Below are 21,014 nucleotides of genomic sequence, written 5' to 3' on the forward strand. Positions count from 1 at the left end.
AGTGGTTATTTTCAGTCCATAGACAACAACATTAGGCTGGTGAGAAAGGTCATTTATTTTGGGAATTTGAGGTATGCGTATTGTAATTCACCACTTGCTGTTCCACTACAAGGCCCCCGTTGTTTTTAAAACACATATGAAGACCACTTTCACATGACCGGCATCAACTTTGTTGTCATCACAGGACTCCTAGTGTATCTTGTCCATTTAAACGTGTAGCTGTGTGTCTGTGTAGCCACTGAGTTTGTGTGCAGGTACGAGGTCGTCTATTCCACCGTGGTTCTCCAGCCTCTTCTCCATGCGGATGAGCAGCTTCACGCCATCCGCCACCAGCTGGACCACACCCACTTCCGTGAAGCCAATGGTCGGCGTGTTGGTCACTATGTACAGCCCAGGTTTGTCTATAGAGGAGACAAGGCATGCTGTTCAAAGTAATGTATGATCTCAAAAGGGACATTTAATGTGACTAACAGAATATGAACAAAAAGACATGCAATTGTCTAGTAAAACAATGCAAGAATTCCCATTTGCGTCTATTTTCAACGTACTGAGTAGCATCCACCCACCATTCATCCAGAAGCAAAGAAAAGGCTCATGCTCCTCACATGACCAGTCACATGGTGCACTACCAGGTGTTTCCAGCACACATGGGCAGAGAGACTCTATTTTCTCTTTTAAGTCAGCGTAGCATCAATATGAGTCTGAAGCCATTATTGTAAGATAGAATAACTACACTGCGTACTTGTTTACATTTTAAAGATCTTTGCTAAAGGATCGGGTGATACTGGATGTGCCAAATTTCCAAATAAGGCCTTGATTTGACTTAATTTGACACATCACTGGAAGACCTACCTGCTGATTATGACCAATGATGCAACTTTAAGTTTGTGACCCCTGTGACCCATGTATGAAAACACAAGCACAAAAATATTGTTTGCTTATTGTACAGCAATTTTGCACATTGGAACTGACCCTAGGTCTGCACTTAGTTTCACTCCCATCCATGTCTGTGCCTCAGTCTTTGCCCCTTGTCCTGGGAGGACAGATTGCTCTTGCTTGGCTTTATAGCTGCACAATTGTTAACTGATATGTGTGTCTCAGATGTAAGGGACACTGAATGAGATCACATTGGATGCTGTCCCTCCCACAGTTCATTAGTCAGCCTGAGACAGCAGAATTGCCAAGACCCCTACTGCATATACACCTGTCATAGAGACGTGTTGTCATGGGGAGGATTTTGAGAAGACCGTATCATACTCCTAGTTTTAGTGATATGTATAGATGATCTACATGCATGCAGAGTTCAGGGTTTAGCAACTAATATCTACACATACATGTACATGTGTCTGGGATAAACTGTAAAGATTTTTTTAGTCTGTAACTGAGTTGTAGATTTGATGAGCTTACTCTATAACTACCAACAGTTTCACAGACGTATTAGTGCTGCCCATCAGATAGCTCTATTTCTATACCATGACACACAGTGAAAGAGAATGGATGTGGCTGCAGTACCAGAAGGAGTCACTTGGAGGCGCAGTCTGTCCAGGACATTCTCCAGGCGCTTGTGGCCGGGCAGGTGCTGCAGCTTGACGGTGACGCTGGCCTTTAAGGCCGTGCCCACCTCGCCAGGAGAGCTCACCACCCAGCCCAGGTGCTCCTTCCACACAAACGTGCGCCGGAGGCTTTTGTACAGCTTCTCCAGCTGGAGAGATGGAATAACAGAGTCAAATACAGAGCACAAGTTGTTTAAGCGGTCAAGTTGCTCCAGACAATAAAATAGCAAAAAGATCTCCCCATACCCTCAGCAGGTTGGCACAGATGCAGTCAAATGCCAGCTGGAGATTGGCATCTGTCCTGGCACACTCAAGTTTGAGATGGTCCTCAAAGTTGACCCATATGACCAGTTGTCCGTCCTCACTCACCCTGGGGAGTATTACACATATAGAATTACTTATAGCAGACACGTTTTTGTCCAAAGTGACTTACATATATCAATTATATTACAAGGGATTACAATTGTCCCCAGAGCAACTTGGGATTAAGTGCCTTGCTCAAGGGCACAACGGTGGAAGCCGGGAATTGAACCAACAGCTTTGAGGCTACTGCACGCTAGCCCAGCTCCTCAACTACTACACTATCACCACCCTTCATGTCTCTATTCAAAATCCCCACATGAATCTCTCATCACTGTTGATGAACAGTGTTGGTGTACAATACAGACACAATTTCTAATCCTACAATGCTAACAAGGTTCCGTTGTTGTGACCTACCACACAGCCCTGGCACTGGGCCAGTCGCGGGCCACTCCAATCTTGCACATGGCAGGGGAGGGGCTCATCATGGCCAGGCCCTTTCCGTCGCCATCTTGGCTCAGCTGCTCCATGGAGTACAGCTTGCCTGGGAACTCCTCAGATAACTTGGTCAGAGCTGAATAATGAGCCATACAAAAGCCACGCATGAAATCTCATATCTACCATGCAGCCATATTGGCTCCTCTCTTTGAAGCTCTATGGCATACAGTATTAAAACTACTTTCTGTCAGCATAATCTATAGACGATTCATCACAAGTCTTGTTGTTTTGTATAGATAAAATAGATTCAATGTATACCTCTAAAAGAAGGATTTGTTTTTACCCCACTTGAAATACAATAAAATATACAAATATGTTTATCATAGGAATAAGCTCATTGTGTTGTTCACTATTCTTGGCAGCACAGAATATTTGTTATCACAAGCAATCCCCCCCCCCCCTCCCAAATCAGGGGATTAATATAACTTGTAGTAACGTGTAGTATTTCCCACTCTTTAACCAATACAAAGTACTCTCACAATGTACAGTACTGCAAGATTTGTAATATCTCCTCTGAGGACATTGCTGCTGTGTTAGACAGTGCTGGGGTGAAATGTTTAACCAGTACAGTGTCGTACAAAACTAAATTGAGACTTGATGGCCTCTTTGCAATACTGGGTTGTACCCCTTATTCATTAACTCTCTCTATAAACTTACAGCAGGCCCTTATGTTTGGTATGGTCATAGGAAAAAGGGTTATTTAAGGGAATGAAATTCTGTGTCCCCACCCAGCTTCAAGATGTGGTTGAATGATTTGGCATCCTGTGTTGTACAGTACCTGGAAGAGCTGCGTTACACCTTGTCAAACACCCAGTGCAGATTTCGTAAGATCTGGGGGCCTTTCACTGACCATATTAAGAGACAACAGGATGAGTCTTAGAATCAAGTCTAATGGGTTTGGGTTGTACTGTGTGCCGCATATTATTTTCCTATTTGCATTATGTGCTTTCATTTAAAGTGCTGAGACTCTGCCCTTGACTTTGGGCTTCCTTGACCTCACTTCTTCCCAATACCGTGGAACCCTGACTCTTCAAAACCTGTGGACATTCTTTTCAGTTCTCGGACTGGATTAGATACATGCTGGAATCTTTTACATCAACTGGCAGACCAAACAAAACAAAACAAAACAAAAACAATAACTTCATTGCTTTTGTTTTGTTTTGTTTTGTATTGTTGCGTCCTGTCTTGTTGGTTTGTGTTTGTCTGTGACTGTTATGCAGAAAACCTTTAAAATAAAATTACCCCCCCCCCCCCCAAAAAAAAAGAGAAAAAAAGACAGTGCTGGACTGGTGTCGAGAGTGTGTGTGTGTGTGGTACCTTTCTCTGCCAGTGCGAGCAGTGCCCGGCGCTCTGCCCTGCTGCAGTGCATTGGGAAGCAGAAGTCCTCCACACAACGAGACGCTCGGATCTCACAGCTCACAGCGTAGGCAGCGTCCAAGTCATCGCCCCCCTACACACACACACACACACACACCTCACTACACAGTAAACACATACAGCTCACAGCATAGGCAGCGTCCAGTCATCGCCCCCCTACACACACACACACACACACACACCTCACTACACAGTAAACACATACAGCTCACAGCATAGGCAGCGTCCAGTCATCGCCCCCCTACACACACACACACACACACACACCTCACTACACAGTAAACACATACAGCTCACAGCATAGGCAGCGTCCAGTCATCGCCCCCCTACACACACACACACACACACACACCTCACTACACAGTAAACACATACAGCTCACAGCATAGGCAGCGTCCAGTCATCGCCCCCCTACACACACACACACACACACACACCTCACTACACAGTAAACACATACAGCTCACAGCATAGGCAGCGTCCAGTCATCGCAACCACTACACACACACACCTCGTGACACATACAGTAGGAGGGACACACACACACACACAAACAACTCACTACACAGTAAACATGTATAGTAGGAAGCGCACACACACACACACACACACACACACACACACACACACACACACACTACACAGCACACACATACAGTAGAAGGGATAAGTCAGCATGTCGTATGCAGTCGGACTCGGTAGGACCAAACCTTTAGGTTGCCGCTGTTGAAGTCACTCTCCTGCGTACTGGTCATTTTGTAGTCATGATATGCCTCAATGATGCGGTCAAAGAAGTCACAGAAGAGGATGTAGGACTGGGCATCGCCTGCCAAACAGCCCACTGACTTGGGCTCTGTGGGCTTACCTGATGATGGCAGGCAACATGGTCTCAGACACAATACTTCACTTCTGGCTATGCAGTTTACACATGGTATACTAGCATTAATACATGGCGTGAGATAAACAGAAATGCATTATACTTTCATTTTTCACACATAGCGTTGTTGAGTTCTTACAAACATATAGCCATATTATGTGATTGTGCACTAAAAAGTTAATTGTATTGTTTTGGATAATTTCCCAGTGCACCTGTCTGCTCATGGAATGATTGGTAGTAAGGTGTAGTATTTCAGCCCATACTCACACACAAACCCAAGCCCTCCCCCAGCTCTACGGGGACTCACAGAAGGGTTTTGACATTTTAGACACTATGAGCCCAACAGTGGTGCTTCAGACCTGCTGGGTCCCATCAAAATCTTGCTAATGGCAAATAGGGCTGAGGAGACAGGGCAGAGGGCATGTAAACATGCAGCTTTATACTCTTCACCTTGGACTTTTAGGACACACAGATACACGGGAGTGAACACACACACACACACACACACACACACAAACACACACACTAACACATCTCACCAGGTTCTTCCAAGCCAGGTCGAATGATATCGTCGAAGATGACTCCACTTTCTGTGGCACGGTTGAACTGTCGTGTGTACAGGTGCAGGGTGAGGATTTCAGCCATTAGAGTGTGGTTGTCCCTCAGGTAGGGGAACTCCTCCTGTGGGGAACCCCTCCTCAGGTTGAACCTGCTCATGGGGTCTATGGGGAAAGTGCTCTGGACAAGCCACAAAGCATGCTGTGTCAATATGAGTGGTAGTGCATGGGCAAATAGCAACACTGTTTTTCCATAGCTTTATGGAATACCATAGACTATAAAGCAGATACAGTGAATAGCACATACAGTAGATACATAAAGTGGTACATACAGTTATGAGCCATTTTAATCAACACTTACTGTATATAGTAAGAGAAAGTGGAATAGAGCATTACCATCAATAGTGATGACTTAAACTAGTATCAGAGGTGCCAGCTATCTTGCTAAACTGAAACCCTTTGAAAACCAAACCACCAATTTGAATAGCAAATTGCTGCTCATGGCGTTGCAAACCCTCCCAAGAATGTCAAGGTTGTTTAGGGAGCGGTGATAACTCAATCAATATAATCACACTAGAGGCCAGTGCAGGCGCAATGCAGAGCTATTGCAATGTGTATGTATGTGTGTAACCTGCTTTACAGAAAACAAAACTGTGCGGGTACCTCAAGAATAGGCCTGTACTTGGCCTCCAAAGGAAATTCAAGTGGGGCTGAAAGAGAAGGCTGCTGTTAACTTTCGCTCTCAGAAAGAGAACTGTTCAGTCTACAACAGCACTATTGTTTCATCTCCTAATGCTTCATTTGTTCTTCACTAGAACTATACACACACATCTGCTAACAGAAGAAGAGCACACTGCAAACATCTACTGGCACGCCACAAAAGGACAACAATGCAGCACAGCGCAGTAAGGACAGTAGGGCTGCACAGCTTTTCTTACATGGGCTAACAAGTTGTTACTGCACATGTTCACACATACATTTGAACTTACATTTGTACTTCCTCCATTTCCTCTGACTTGACCACATTTTTAAGTAGTAGGGGAGGCCTGCCTAAGTGCACCAAGATCAGAGAGTCTAGAAGCTCCACAGCCAGCTACAGACCAAGCAGCAAAGCAGCAGCAGGAGATATGTGTTACGGATGACTGTTGTCCTTCCTCAACAAAAGAGCTATGAATAGCCAGCAGAGGCCTCGTCACAGCTATCTCCGTTGTCCCCCACCTGCTTGGCTTTCATCCCCCACAAAGCCCTGCATTACACTTGAGGTATCATGTTGCTTTTGGCTTCAATTTTGTATCTATTTTTGCAGCTGGGTTACACAGTAATGCCGGCGCTGTGTGTCTGTGGGCTTCGTATGGGGTGAGATGTGCAGTGCAGGCGTGCAGGTTATGAAACGGTTTCGGAAGTTTCAGGTGAGGGCTGTATCGAGAGGGAGAGCGCACAGAGGTGAAGCCGTGTCTGGTAGCTGTGCTCAAGTTGCCATATGAATCTGATGGTGTGAAAGAGGCCATGGCCCTGAGTCATTTCACACTACGACATCCTGTTAATACCACCAGGAGAAACGGTACACACACACACACACACTTCACCTCGCCCCCGCCCCCTCCCCCTCTCCGGTGACACACACTCTCCTGGTTGGGTACGTTCCTGCGTGCATAGATGAGCAAGCTAGCATACCCACGGATATGATAACACACAGATGAGCAAGTTCACATACCCACGGATACGCTTTATACCATGAAAGAATGGGAACAGAAACGACAATGTCGCAGTGAGGAATTTTCAAAGATGTATTTGTAAGACGCTTAAGTTTAGCTTTGTTTACAAAAAACATATAGGCTGCCTGTTGAATTCACATTGCAGGGGACTTTTAAGTTAATTATTAACACAATAACTTCAGACATCTATAACTTACAACTTTATGAAAATTGAATGGATGAAAATTGTGAATATGACCTGTCTACACATACTGTAAATGATTTGATTTAATTTCCTCTGAAAAAATTTTTTGTGTGATTTTGGTCACATAATTCTCAGTTTGCCAGTGCAAAGTTTTTCTAAGAAAATATCTTGAGGCTCTTTGTCTTTATGCAGATAGGACAGTGAAGAATGACCGAAAGCGGGATGAGTGGGAGAGAGAGAGAGAGGGTGGGATGAGTGGAAGAGAGAGAGAGGGTGGGAGGAGTGGAAGAGAGAGAGAGGGTGGGAGGAGTGGAAGAGAGAGAGATGGTGGGAGAGAGAGATGGGGTGGGAGGAGTGGAAGAGAGAGAGTCAGGGTGGGATGAGGAAATGACCGCTGGCCAGACTCAAACCCGGGTCCCCAAGGGCTCTTGGCCTGGACGCTGGCGTGGACGCTGAAGCCTCTTGCGCCACAGTGTCCCAACATCTAGAGCACTGCCCAGAGGTGAAGTGTCTCTCAGCTGAGAGGATGCTAAAGGTCCTCCAGTCCCACCGTGTCCACCTGCACCTTGATGAACAGGGTGTCGTCCCGCACATACACGCCATTCTTCGGCGCCTCCAGGTTGCCGTGGGAGACGAACTGGTGGTAGCCGGCGGCCTTGTTGGCGTCGCCGCGGGGACGGTGGAAGCTGTCGTTGTCGGCGTCCGGGGTGAAGCCCATGGTGATGTGGCTCCTCGCTCCGCTCTGGTCCAGCACCGAGAACGCCACCGGCTGGCGGAACGGCCACGGCAGCAGGGAGTCGAAGTCGCCGCGCATCACCATCAGGTACAGGGACAGGTGTGTGTCGCGGCCGGGCCCGTCGCCGCCCAGGTAGACGCGGGCGCTCAGCTTGTAGCCGCTGCGGCTGGTGTAGAAGGGCGGCGCGCTGAGCGGGGCGCCCGACTCCTTCCTGCGCCGGTACTCGCGGATCTTCCAGATGAGCTTGCCGTCGTACGAGGTGGACTCCAGGTGGCGGAAGCGCTCCTCGTTGCTCTGCAGCTGCTCCACGTGGATGGACAGCAGGCGGGTGTGGCGCTGGCACGTCTGCTCCAGAACACCTGCGGGGGCACAAGGCACACACACACACACTCACACTCACACACGGCCCAGGTGGAGTCAAATTCAACACAAAGTGGCCAACGTTCGTGCTGAACATGTTTTCTTTGAACAGTTACATTTGAGCGATTTGGTGTTAACATTCCATTCTAACGGTAGTGGCACTGTTGCCTTTGTCCAGTTCCACTATATGTTCGCACAAACAGCCACACACTGTATGTATGCAGAGCAGGCCTTAAACCATGTCCTAACCGTTTAATTACAATGATTTCAATTGGAGGGTCCTGATTGCAAGTGACGAGAGCAGTGCGATGTAACGCAATGTTTTGAGAGAACTTTTGTCGGACACCAGGTTTCTATTTTCTTTTTGTCGCTCGCTTTGCTCTGCTATTTTGAATGAGAAATACGACGCAATAGAAGGGCATATTTAACCGATTCAGTGTAGACAGATAATATTGTCGCTTGCTCAGACCCTGTCAGGCTACATTCAGGTGTTCATCAGTCTGAGATGACCAGCTTATCAATGGGAATTGCAGAATGCATCGACGACGCTGCTGAAACGTTCCAGCATGTTCTGGCTGTTCTCATGTCCTCTCACCCAGGTGTTCCCGGAGGACCTCTGCTGCGTCCACCCGCTGTCTGAGAGAGTCCAGCGAGGCTTTCAGGCTCTGCAGCTGCTCTTGGCCAAAGTCTGCTCCCAGCACACACCTTAGGGCCTGCAGCTGCTGCTGCACACTGGACACACACTCTCTCTGCTTCTCCAGAGAGCACTGACACACACACACACACACACACACACACACACACACACAGGCACAACATCAGAGGTCAAAGGTGAGCTAAACTGCATCAAAGATTTCACTTCATTTCAGAATACTTCAGGGATGTTCAGGTTCAACAGCTCTAAGAAGACAATTAGCGCAAACTTCTAGTGTCACATCATTCCAGAAATAAAAGTCAGTTTTTATTCAGCTTTCTTACAAAAACTAGACAATTTGTATTTGGTTTTTTTTAGTCACAGATGTTGCTGGTGCTCCAAGGTCCATCTTACATTGAGGGCCGAGAGGGTGCGGTCAGTTTTGGACACCTCCCTGTCCAGCGTGTCCAGCAGCAGACAGTTGTTCTGCAGCACACTGTGCCTGTGCACCAGGTCCTGCTGCAGCTCTTCCACCTGCAGATGTCAAGCCATGAAGAAAGAATAGAATAGAATAGAATATATTTTTTTTTGATCCTGTGAGGGAAATTCAGTTATCTGCATTTAACCCAATTTAACCGAATTAGTGAACACACACAGCACACACACAGTGAACACACATACCCCCTTTCCACCGCCACGAACCAGGTGCTGGTTCCGGGCTGGTGCTAGTGCCAGTTCGGTGCTGGTGCTACCTGCCGATTATTCAAGAACCAGCTCGCTTTTCCACAGACTGAGTTCCAGAGTAGTGCTGCGTCGCTACGTCACTGTTTACGTGCGCTTTTGTATCCCAAAACAACCAGCAGAAATGGAGATGTGGAGGAAAAACTTATTACGATTAACTTTGAGCACAAAAAGCTCAAATGTCGAGAGAGTTCAGCTGTATCACTGTATCCATTTGTGGAATAAAACCGGACGTGCCCTATGTTGCATGTGTATTTATTGCAGTCGCTAGAAAAGCATGTTAGCCAACATTAGCACTTGATTAGCACCCGTTGTTATGGTTATGACCATACTACGCTGCTTTTTTTGCTGCTAACGTTAGCCTGACCAGAAACACCACGGTAGTTATATCAGCATGCTAGGTTGCTATGTTTTGGTCAACAAGCTAACAAGCTAACTTTACCGTTCGGGAGCTTACAGCAACCTGCAATGATCTGTGTGTCCGGGACACATTTGTGTTGCATATAAACAATAAACCGTATCAAAATTAGCCATTAAAAGTGGTCAAGAAACCTTTATTCACATTGAATATTTCCAGTTAGACCCCTGGAGCTGCCGCCATTGTTTTCAGATTTTTTTTGTTACTCCCGCCTCTGTGGACAACACAAGCTTCTGATTTGCTGACGTAACTGGTTCTTATCTCTGGTCCAGCTCAAAGTTGGTGCTGAGTTGGAACCAGTTTTCCTGGCCCAGAGCCAGGTTATTTTGTGTGGAAAAGCAAAGAACCGGTTCCAGACTTGGCACTGGCTCCGAACCAGCACCAGAACCGTGTCGGTGGAAAAGGGGTAACAGTGAACACACAGTGAACACACAGTGAGGTGAATCACACATTAACCCGGAGCAGTGAGCTGCCTGCCCAACCAGCGGCGCTCGGGGAGCAGTGAGGGGTTAGGTGCCTTGCTCAAGGGCACTTCAGCCGTGGACTGGTCGGGGATCGAACCGGCAACCCTCAGGTTACAAGCCAGAAGCCCTAACCAGTAGGCCACGGCTGCCCCAAAGAGGGACCCACAGAGGAGTGGAGTGCATGTGAGGGTGCTGAAGGAAACCTGATTGGTATACTTTGTGACTTGTTTGGTACTCTTTAATGTTCTTACCTTTTTCTCCAGCATACTATTGCTTTCCAAAACCAGCAGAACATGGTGATTAAACTCTGTACTTTCATGGACTTGAACTTGAGCTCTCTTTGCCTGTGAAGGAGCCGGGTGGTTAGTCTGTATCATTTACAAGACATCAACAGTCCGTGAAGGTGAAATGAGAATTGTGAAATGTTTCTTCCTACAATAAGACTGAGAGACATAAGCAGATCATGAAGCGTCTGAACGGACCTACCCTGGTGCTGCAGCCATATTTGCGGTAGGAGCAGTCGATCTCTTCTTCAGGACACTCGTCGGCGTGCTCATGGAGCTGGTGGATGAACAAGAGACACATTTAAAATCGGACTCAGCGCGGTGGAGCCAGGTGGAGTGAAGCAAACTGAAGGTGAAATCTCACTTTATTTCTTTTTATCCTTTGAACACATTTGTTGGGACACTCCACTTCACCCTCAGGACAAATGGCTTGTTCATGTTTCTGATGACATAAATGCAGGTTTATGTGTTTAACATTAACACCACCACTTTTGTATTATTTGTTGTTGTTGATTCATTGTAGGTGACTGAAACAGGACACTTCCAACCTTGAGCTGGGCCAGTGGGAAGGGTTTTCTACAGTGAGCACACAGCTCAAGACGGAACACACAGCCGTTCTTCTGATGCTCCTGCAGCTCTTTGCGCTGCATTACTTCTGTGCAGCCGTAGTTAGTGCACTGGACAGACTCATACTCACAACACTTCAGGTGTTCCTATAAAACACAGAGAGAGAGAGAGGCAAGCAGAGTGAGATATTCACACAATACTTATGATTTATGAATATTTTTTTAGTTACTTTATTATATATATATTTTTTATTATATTTCATTCTAGTCTTTCTGCTTTATATTTGATCAAATCCTTGTTGTATTTCCTGAGCTTAAATATGTTGAAAATGGGTTTTTCCGTCATGAGTGAGTTTAAGGAACATCAAAAAACCATCAAGAAACATCCAAAAAAGATAAGACCAACATTCATAAAGGTGAATTGGGCCAACAAAGGTGACAGGTGTAAAGCCAACCTGTAAATGACTTAGAATGATCTTGTGTGAGCAGGCTGAAGCATTGGTGCAGTACACTTCCAGGTTTAGCAGTTCTCTTCGACGGCAGTTGTCCTGAAACACCTGCCATGACAATTAAATATTGTGAAAGTGTTGTCCTCTGTCTTTTGACCATTTTAAACAGTACCGTATGCTTTTACCTCATCTGACTTGATAAGCACGTTGTCTAATGGGCACTTTGGACTCGTTTTGCTGTCCCTGGAAAGAAGAAACATTCAAGCATTTGTTAAAATGTCTATGAAAGACTACCAATGACCAATGTGATGAGTCTAGCCTCCCATCAAAGGCAACTTACAACATGACACGGATGCACTGGTAGCAGAATATATGTCCACACCCTGCTTGGTGGGGATTCAGCACGACACTGCTGCAGATTGGACACATGTACTGCTCCCCAATACGCTCCACGAAGTGCAGAGTCCGAGCAGAGAGAGACTCCAGCTCCCATGACTTCACACCACCAGCACCAGCACCAGCACCACCACACTGTCTTGATTGCTCTGTCGACCATACGCATTCATTCTCCTCTGCGGACATGAGTATTTGATAGCCTGTAGATATAAATAAAAAACGTCATACAATATTCACAAGCAACATGTTGAAAATGGTAGGCTAAATATGTTGCAAAGGTAGACTTCTTCCACATAGGTCAATAAACTTAATCTAGTGCCACAAACCAGTAGGCTACACTACACTCCACACTTTAAAAACAGAAATCCCCTTCCGAAGCGGTGTGCTCGTAGACTGTTAGACAACATGACTTCCCTCCTCATATCCATCAGAGCGCAGTACAAACTCATTAATAGAAACTTTTCATTGCAACACAACAAATGTGACATGAAGGACGAGCATGACAACAGTCTTCAGTGAGGTCGTTTACATGTTGCTCTTGTGCACCTTTACTGTGCTGATGGTGCGCGTAATGCCAGCACCAATACACTGTTACAACAGCGTTCTCAGCGCTTGTGGGAAATCCCCAGCTCATGCTACATAAAGACCAGTAGTTATGGCTCTTAGTTGAACAACATGAACAGGACTTCCATGCAAGAAACCTGGTGTTTTATCACATGTCAAAGATGGAATACTATTTTATGTACAGCGTGTTATAGAATTAAAATAAATGCCATTTGAACTTGCTTTCGTTTTCACCAGTGCTGTTATTAAGGCAATGCATGGTTTTAAAACACACCATATGCAGACATACCTCACAATTGAAGTCAAATGTGCGTAGATGTTAAGGTCTGGGTAGTCAGTTGTCCCACCTGTTCAGTTGACAGTTCTTACAGGAATATAGCCTATGTCTGCACGGGCTTCTTGTGGTAGTCGCTCAAACCTCACAGCCTACTACGTCAGAACTGAACATGGCGCGTTGCCACTCAATAAGAGCGGAAAAAGATATTACAGGAACTGTAGTTCATGCTGAAGAGAGAGCGAGAAAAAAAACTTCCAATGCGTAAGGTCTAATGTCATCGTAGATCTCAAAGGATAGCCTTTCAATAGGTGCACTAATTAAGACAAAGCTTAGTAGGCACTTTACAGTTTGAGGCACAGAGTACCTGTTTAATAGTATAAGTATAACATTATACAATAAACTACTCAATGTAATGCAAGACAGTTTAGGCTTCAGCATGCAGACATACTGTACATTGTTTTGGGATAACGATGTATGTGCATACAAGTGCCTGAACAAGTCAGTAGAAAAGTCTTTACAAAGTGAGGTCTCCACAGCATGTGCAATTTCCTACCAGGGGCAAAGGAGCATGACAGTAGGCTACCGCAAGAGGGAAGACTACAGTGATAAGTGAGGTCTAAAGGGCAAACATCCAACATCCTCATACTGTAGAAAGTTTAGCTCAGCAGCCTTCCTAGAAGTGTACAATATCTGGGATATTTAAAAAGAGCTTCTTACTTTTCCATTTTATTCAGCTTGTTACATACAAATACAATGCAATTCCACAAGAACTTAACAATCAGCCTTTTTTCATTTCAGTGCATGCCACGTAATTCATCCATTTAAGCTGTGACTTAACAAAATTAACAAAAGAAAAAAATGGCATAGTCCATTTACAGCTTCTACGGTTTCCTTTAAATCGAATAGATCTATAGTTGAGATTTAGTAAACATGCCAAATACCATAGTTTTGGTGTAAAAATGCTTATTGTTCAGTGATATTCAGCTGTGAACAATTAAAGAGCATTAAAAACCCAAGACAAAGTCAGAGGGCAATAGAAAACAACAGACTAAAACACATGGAAATAAATAAACAAAATGTATGTTTTCAATACAATGTCAATCGAACAAAACAGCTGCAAAAATGCTGAACAATGTGGAGTCAGTTCCATAACAAAAATACATTGATTTGTTTTTCTGTTTAAAAAAAGACGAGAAGTCTTTACTTCACAACCCTTGGCTTACATCTTCTGATGCAACACCAGAGTGTGTCATTTACTAGATAGCTTCATTGGCAGGATGAGTTTGCCTTGCATGTCCTTGCACCATAACTGGAGACAAATGACAACCAGTGGTTCTTTAGTGTGGTACACTAAGCACAGGGGTGTTATATCAATGGGTTCATCAAGAATGCCATTTCCCTTCAGAATAACCAATATCAATACATGTGCCAATGTGAAGGCAAAAGTACAAATATATTGAGATGTAACTGTTGTGATTTAAAATAAGTCATTTTCCATCCACATATCGGAACAGTGACCTTCAACACAAATTTGTACGAAGTTTTAAAAAGCAATTTGAAAAAAAGAGACACAGTTGAGTTCATCCTCATTTTATCTTCCAGTTTTTAAGAACTATTTTCTCTTAGTCTTATAAGAGCACTTTGAAGGTTTAAGTTATGCCAGAGTTTGGACAAAACAAAACAAGAGTCCATAGCACCAAGTACAAAAATAAATAAATGCTTCTATATACAAATCACAAATGCGTATTTTAACAAATCTAAAATCACTGAGCATAAATTTTGAACATTACTAGGAACGACAAAAACACTCACAAAAACAGTTCTGCCTGCCATGATATTTTGGAGTCTAGTGTTGACGCTCTGTGATTTTAAGGTTGTGCCAACATAACCTCAGGTGAAATTTCAATAACGTTTTTTTTAAGCAAGTTAAAAACACTAGGACATCTACACATGAATGATCATTATAAGTTATGATTACATAATTCTAAAGGAAATGTTACATACAAATCTTTAAATAAATACAAAACTACAGGTTTACACGTTTTCCTCCTTTTTACAGACTGCTGGCTCTACAAAGAGCTCTTGTGATTTGGCTGGTATTGCCCCCGGAACCATAAAAAGAATAAAGGCAGACACTTTAAAGAGAGAATGCAAAACAATATGTGCTCAGCTTGAGTTCTTAAAGGAGAAGCGTGTGCTCAGTGCAGGGAAGGGGACGGTGTTTCAGGCTGGACGCCCATGAGTGTGGGGGGCTGCTGGGCAGCTGGAGCACCCGTGCCGGACGCTGAGGGAGCACTGGGTGCAGTGGGCCGTGGGTTGAGGCGCGGAGGCAGGGGATTGGATGGCCTGATGAGGGGCGGAGGCTGGTTGAGGGTGGGCCGCGGCTGCAGGAAGCGGGCCTGCTGCTGCAGAGGTGGGGGGTGGCGGTGCAGCGCGGGGGTGGCGGGCAGGGATGGGCGCAGCAGAGGTGGAGGCTGGTTGAGTGAGGTGGTGCAGCTGGCTGCTGTTTGACCTGAAGATGCCTGCGAAACTGGAGACGGACCTGAGGCCGGAGTCACCTGAACAGAGAGAGAGAGAGAGAGATTGTTCTGTGAGCATAACTCGAGTAAGCATTAATACGTGGTTAGCATCTATTTTAGGAAGAAACAGAGGAACATTCCCCTACCTCCTCCTCTTCTTCGTCTGTACTTTTCCCTGAAGGGGTATTGGAGTTGTTCTTCGTGTCCTCGCCAGAGGTGGCACTGTCCCCGTTGGGTGCACGTGTGCCTTGCTCTGCTTCCCACTCTTGCAACACCTCCTCCAGATTAAACCGGCGACGATAGTTCACAAAGAAGTTCTTGACCTGTCCCACTGTCTTATTACCGATAACATCGGCAATGGCCTGGAAGTCTTTACCATACTTCCTGACACCTGAAAGAGACACATTTGAAAGAAAATGGGTTGTATCAGAAAAGATCATGATAATAATGTTGAAAAAAGAAGTCAAACAAATAGACTTCTATTTGCAAACATTCAAGAACCTTTTGAGTCCTACCTTGTACAGCAAGCAGCTGTTCATCAGTGGTCCACCGCGCATTGACTTTTTGGTTACCCTGAAATTAAATTGAACAAGAAAGCCATGATGAAAAACATTGGACTCTCTTTTAAAGAAAACATTTCTGAAGTTACTAAAAAGTTAGAAATCTGTGTTCTGTTCACCCATCCTACCTCGGCTAGACGGAGGTCATCAATACCAGTCTCCATCTTCTGTTTAAGACTGCTGTTCAGCTGTTTGGCATTCTGGACCTAAACAGCAGTATGAAAAGAACAACATGCGGTGAACTAGTAAGCACTACTAATAAGAACATTTTTTATATATATTTGGAAAAATATTTTGTAATTGTTTTGTGGCTTCCGCTGAGAAAACAAATAGTTCACCACACAAATAGAACTTGAAAGTTCCAGGTGTTGGGTGCAACTTATTACTTCTTGACGTCCACTTTACATTCCGATAAGTGAACCAACTACTCGCGGAATTACATGAAAGACATGAATAAGAGGCACAAAACCAATATTCCTTGACTGTGGTCTGTTATACATAGCAATGGTCTGCTATACAAAATGATCAGACCTCCGAACGTTAGGAAGGCCCATTCAAGTGAATGGAGCATTCTACAGAATTATGAACAGCCCTTGTAGTAATAAATGGTAACACACACATTTCATTCAAATGTGTAATGCCACACACCACACCGGCATTAAATAATTCACTTTGAACATTTCTGAAGCGGCAGAAGTAAGAATCCCGATGCGTTTGGAGCCATACCTGTCTTTTGAGGGAGACGAGCTCCATGTCCAGCTGGCGGAGGACCGTGTTGGCAGCACTGTTGCTACAGGAGACGGCCACCACGTCGTCCTGCGTCAGGTACATGCCTTTAGGGGGGCGGCACTTGGAGCGCTGGGAGTGGTGCCGGTGCTGCAGCGTCTGGTGCTCCCGCCGCCCCAACCCGATCTTAGAGCTCATCATCTGGGTCTCCGCGTGGCTCTGAGGAGGACAGCATGGGGAGAGGGACCGTGAGAATGGGTCACTTTTACATGCAGTGTTTGAGTCGCACACATTAGATTCAACATCAGTGAATGAGAATCATTCAAGTCAGAGTTCCAGAATGCGCAGTTCCAGTACCTCTCTCTTGGTCTCCTTAGTTGGGTCATAATCACTATCATTCGCTTCAATGGGGTTAGCCTCATCCATTTCTTCATCACTAAGGTGTGAAAATAATGTCTCAGTTCAACATCTCAAAGATCAACCGGACCATTCTCTTATTCACACTTGACAAAAAATGTCAACACACAACAAAGCCCTCTCAAAACACAAAACCATTAATAAATAAAAGAATAATAATAATAAAAACAGAAAAATCAAACATGCCTTTCTTCCTGATTGTTTCTATTGGCCAACTTCCTGGCTTGCCGATCCATCAAACTTGTCCGGGATCGGGTCTTCTTCCAAGAATAGTAGTACTTCACAAGACTGGATATTGATTTATCTGGCAACTACAGCAAACAGCATATTACTTACGATCTAATGGTGGAATGCACATTTTTGACATTTCAGGAGGTTCACAATTGTCACCCGTCACCTTGTACAAACCAGTACTAAGTAATAATAAGCTGTAAGATAATCATATTATTGACTGTGATAGTGCCACCTAGTGGTCCAATAATACACATTTTATCCCCTTAGGACAGAAGCCCTATCAAGTGTAAGGTATTCCCAATCTTCCTTAAGAATTTGTCTGAACCTTATGAGCTGGCTCACAGAACATTGATTATATCTAGTCTTTAAAAGAAAAAAAAACCAATGATTATCTCAATTGTTTTATTTTTAGTCCCTGGACTAGATGTTACAAACTACACATAATTTAGTTAAGTCTACACAAAAATATGCAATGTGAAGAAACAAGCTCTTGCAAATCCAGTAATGTAGCCATTGGCATCATGTGGTGCACTGGACCCAATAAATAAGTTGAAAGCATCTAAATCCATTTTCTACAGATCAACATGTAGTGAGTTTGGTGCTGCCTCACAGGGATTGAGTGTGTCCAAATTTGCATATAACTTTAACTTAATTTTAACAATTATGTTACATACAATTCTATGAGCTACAGCTACCTCCCATTTTAAAAGGTAAACTAAATGTTTGCACTCTCAGTACGTGAATAAATAATATTTACCATTTGCTGTATCCTGTGGAAACTCTTGCCATGGAAGCTGAAAGCTTGTTCGAACAGGACTTTGTCCTCCACAGTCCACTCGTCGGGGAAGGGAGTAAAGTTGGGTAGGTCCGCTAGAGATTTCTCTATGTTGTGCTTATGCCAGAAAAGCATGCCCAAAGCCTATGATACGAATAGACACAACACAGAGGAAACAGTTATCGCTACAAATAAAGTAGGCTACACAAAGATAAACTTGACTTGAGTTTGTCAACCAACCTGCTCAACATTGTATCCATGTTTCTCTTTCGCAATGGCAATGTATTCATCCACTGTAAACAATGCAAATGTTAGTCAATATTGGATAAGTCAAAATTCAGTGGCTCAAAAAATAAAAATAAACAAAACCACGTGTTCAATTTTGAATTGGTTACACTTACATTTCGTGTCCAAAATGGTATGATACGGAGACCACACTAACATTCCACCAATGTCTTTGTCGGTGTATTTTGTCGCACCTGCACAATGTCGTAAGTGTGTTAGTATTTTTCCCTCTCAGTCTTTACTTTCATATATTGTTACAAACTAGAGCTATAGCAGGCTAGATCCGAGATGAATCTTGCCACAAAATCAACAGGGGTATGACGTTAGCAGATACTGTGCGACCAGGTAGCCTAGGAGCTGCTAGCATATGTAGCACGAAAAGACAAAGTCCATTATAACGTACAGGTAAGTGTACGGATAAAAAGAATAAACAGCATGACCTCGACAAGGTGATAAGTCACTTAACTGAGAGTTTGCACAAAAATTATGTATATTTTCCTTGCTATCCTGTTTTCAAAACACACCGAGGCTACCAACCCAGGTAGCATTAGCCTTTTTGCTAATCACTTTCAGTGCAGCCAACGTAAACTGAGAAAGGCAAGTTAGCCTTACCCGGGTCGTAATCGGGAATGCTTGCTTGATAGTCAGATCCCACACGCATACCCACATCTGCAAATGATTATAAATACGTGTTATAGCATCAGTATATACACCTTTATTACACTGAAATGAATTACCATCGTTCAGAAAAAAACATATGTAATGCATTCGTATTGGAAATAAGTGTTCGAGGCTATACCGTGCTCGTCGTCACTGCCACTCTCATCAGAAAAATGTCCATTCGAAGCATTTGAGGGACTTTTTGTTCCATTAGATCTACCTTTCCCAAGATATTCGGAACCTTTATCCATCATTCCCGGCATTATAAATATGAGCGCTAAATAATATTTCTAAAAGAAATGATAGTTAAATGCATTCAATGCACAAATTATTCAGCTTGTCTCCCTCAATAACCCCCCTGCTACGCAACTGTGACACTGTGCCACTGTAAAGTATTAATCCTCCATCGCTGTGCAGAATGATGTTACACTTCTTCCCATAAAATCACGTTATTATACATAGGTGTAAAAATATATTGTTGTGTAAATAAAATAAATGTAGTTTATTGAATTATTTGCACCTTTGTCTTAATCAAATTTTCAATGTTTTGGGGAACTATTTCTTCTGGCGGAAGGCTCTGTAATGTATCCCGATTAAGATGCAAGACTTTTGGTTTCTCTGACATGGTGGAAATTCAGCAAGGGACATGTGTGTTCAGGGGTGGTAAAAAACATTGTGACAAAATAAGCTGAATTATTCTGTTTTCCGTTATTGCTGTTGTTAAACGAAAGCATTTTGACCGGTCTGCGCAGTGGTTAGGTATGTTTAATTAACTGCCACTAGGTGGAGCTATACCCATGCATTTTGTTATGCCTGTTAAATAAGATTGGCCTGCACTTTTACTGGAGAAGGACCTTTCATAGAATGCAGGCCACAGAATCAGAAGACTAGGGCCTACATGATCTGTGTAGGCTTGTCTCGGATGTATCAGTGTACATGCCAGTATGGTTCAGTGGTCCAGACCCAAGATTTACATCTAGTTGTATGCCCTAGTCTGGCTATCCCCGTAAAATCAATCATTTAAAATTGAACATTAGTCTGGGGAGTCTGCACTTTATTTCTGCACAAGAGGCATAGCTCAAATGACTCCAAATGACAAAATAGCTTTTGGATAGTCCTTCAACCAATCAGACCAACAATCCGGGTGCGTCTTTTGGATAAGCTAGTTTGTGATTGGACCCAAAAGATGTGGACAGGAAGCAGGAGAGATAAATTGCCAGCAGATCAGGCAGGGTTCACCCAGCCTAATCCCATCCCATCTTTCCAGTCATTTTGAATGTGTTTTATTGCATTTGCAATAAGGCCCTGAAAAATATTGGTCAACATCAAGGACATCAAGTCTAAAGAAGGGTATAACGTATATCAACTATTTCTGTGTTCAACTATAGGATAACAGGCTACAGCTACCTGTGTGGCATATCAGAAGATGCTAATTTACAAGGACACTATTTCTTCACACAACAGTGATACACAGGTTTGCATCTGGCATGTTAAGTCCACCAGAGATGTTGCTCATCAACTGAATTTAGGCTAAGGCCAAGTGTTCACCAGTATGGGTTTAACCAATTTTCTTTTCAGAATTTGAGGCACACAAACTTTAAGTAGCCTAGGTTATGTATGGACATGATCGAATAGCCTATCTTTTACTTAAACTAATGAAAAACGAATGTGTTCTATTTACACATTTGTTTATAGTGGCTTTTCAAAATACGTGTTAGCCACATTTACCTAATTAGGCCTAGGCTACATCCTGTATTACAATAATAAAAATGGGTAATACTTTGGATGTACAAAACGCATGCTCTTTATTGCGGATTTAGCATAGGCCTACCAGAAATACTGCAATGCTTTCAAGGTCAAATGAGAAACAGATGTTTTCAGTTAACAG

General features: G+C 43.9%; 3 protein-coding genes across 3 annotated transcripts; all 3 read right to left on the minus strand.

Annotated features, from left to right (window-relative positions):
• Window positions 1-37: 37 nt before the first annotated feature.
• zgc:172076 lies at window positions 38-6,322 on the minus strand. The gene is made up of 9 exons (XM_062549090.1): window positions 6,152-6,322; window positions 5,826-5,872; window positions 5,145-5,343; window positions 4,439-4,593; window positions 3,669-3,801; window positions 2,271-2,427; window positions 1,800-1,923; window positions 1,513-1,702; window positions 38-401 (listed from the first exon to the last, which is right to left on the minus strand). Exons 1-9 carry the CDS (start codon window positions 6,186-6,188, stop codon window positions 208-210), a joined length of 1,236 nt encoding a protein of 411 aa, XP_062405074.1. The 5' UTR covers window positions 6,189-6,322; the 3' UTR covers window positions 38-207.
• A 613-nt stretch (window positions 6,323-6,935) lies between these two features.
• On the minus strand, window positions 6,936-13,101 carry traf5 (Tnf receptor-associated factor 5). The gene is made up of 11 exons (XM_062549043.1): window positions 12,963-13,101; window positions 12,054-12,309; window positions 11,899-11,956; window positions 11,720-11,821; window positions 11,247-11,411; window positions 11,063-11,140; window positions 10,901-10,975; window positions 10,666-10,758; window positions 9,206-9,325; window positions 8,753-8,924; window positions 6,936-8,156 (listed from the first exon to the last, which is right to left on the minus strand). Exons 2-11 carry the CDS (start codon window positions 12,293-12,295, stop codon window positions 7,591-7,593), a joined length of 1,671 nt encoding a protein of 556 aa, XP_062405027.1. The 5' UTR covers window positions 12,296-12,309; window positions 12,963-13,101; the 3' UTR covers window positions 6,936-7,590.
• Window positions 13,102-14,536: 1,435 nt separating this feature from the next.
• rcor3 (REST corepressor 3) lies at window positions 14,537-19,492 on the minus strand. The gene is made up of 12 exons (XM_062549057.1): window positions 19,266-19,492; window positions 19,079-19,135; window positions 18,583-18,660; window positions 18,422-18,474; window positions 18,164-18,325; window positions 17,359-17,483; window positions 17,113-17,191; window positions 16,756-16,974; window positions 16,158-16,235; window positions 15,985-16,042; window positions 15,616-15,860; window positions 14,537-15,508 (listed from the first exon to the last, which is right to left on the minus strand). The coding sequence occupies exons 1-12, from the start codon at window positions 19,387-19,389 to the stop codon at window positions 15,149-15,151; spliced, it is 1,638 nt and encodes a 545-aa protein (XP_062405041.1). The 5' UTR covers window positions 19,390-19,492; the 3' UTR covers window positions 14,537-15,148.
• Between the last annotated feature and the right edge of the window lie 1,522 nt (window positions 19,493-21,014).

Source organism: Sardina pilchardus, chromosome 1, assembly GCF_963854185.1.
Source record: "Sardina pilchardus chromosome 1, fSarPil1.1, whole genome shotgun sequence".
NCBI classification, from domain to species: Eukaryota; Metazoa; Chordata; class Actinopteri; order Clupeiformes; family Clupeidae; genus Sardina; species Sardina pilchardus.

Coding starts and splice junctions, on each gene's coding strand:
- zgc:172076 (XM_062549090.1), bottom strand. CDS start 6,188: ATGTGGTCAAGTCAGAGGAAATGGAGGAAGTACAAAT. Junction 3,802..4,438: donor TCAACAGCGGCAACCTAAAG/GTTTGGTCCTAC, acceptor GTGTGTGTGTAG/GGGGGCGATGACTTGGACGC. Junction 2,428..3,668: donor GCTCGCACTGGCAGAGAAAG/GTACCACACACA, acceptor CTCATTATTCAG/CTCTGACCAAGTTATCTGAG.
- traf5 (XM_062549043.1), bottom strand. CDS start 12,295: ATGTCCGCAGAGGAGAATGAATGCGTATGGTCGACAGAGCAATCAAGA. Junction 11,822..11,898: donor TGCTTATCAAGTCAGATGAG/GTAAAAGCATAC, acceptor TTGTCATGGCAG/GTGTTTCAGGACAACTGCCG. Junction 9,326..10,665: donor ATAGTATGCTGGAGAAAAAG/GTAAGAACATTA, acceptor TGACATCTGCAG/GTGGAAGAGCTGCAGCAGGA.
- rcor3 (XM_062549057.1), bottom strand. CDS start 19,389: ATGCCGGGAATGATGGATAAAGGTTCCGAATATCTTGGGAAAGGTAGA. Junction 18,326..18,421: donor ATGGATACAATGTTGAGCAG/GTTGGTTGACAA, acceptor TTCGTATCATAG/GCTTTGGGCATGCTTTTCTG. Junction 16,236..16,755: donor TCGTCTCCCTCAAAAGACAG/GTATGGCTCCAA, acceptor ACTGCTGTTTAG/GTCCAGAATGCCAAACAGCT.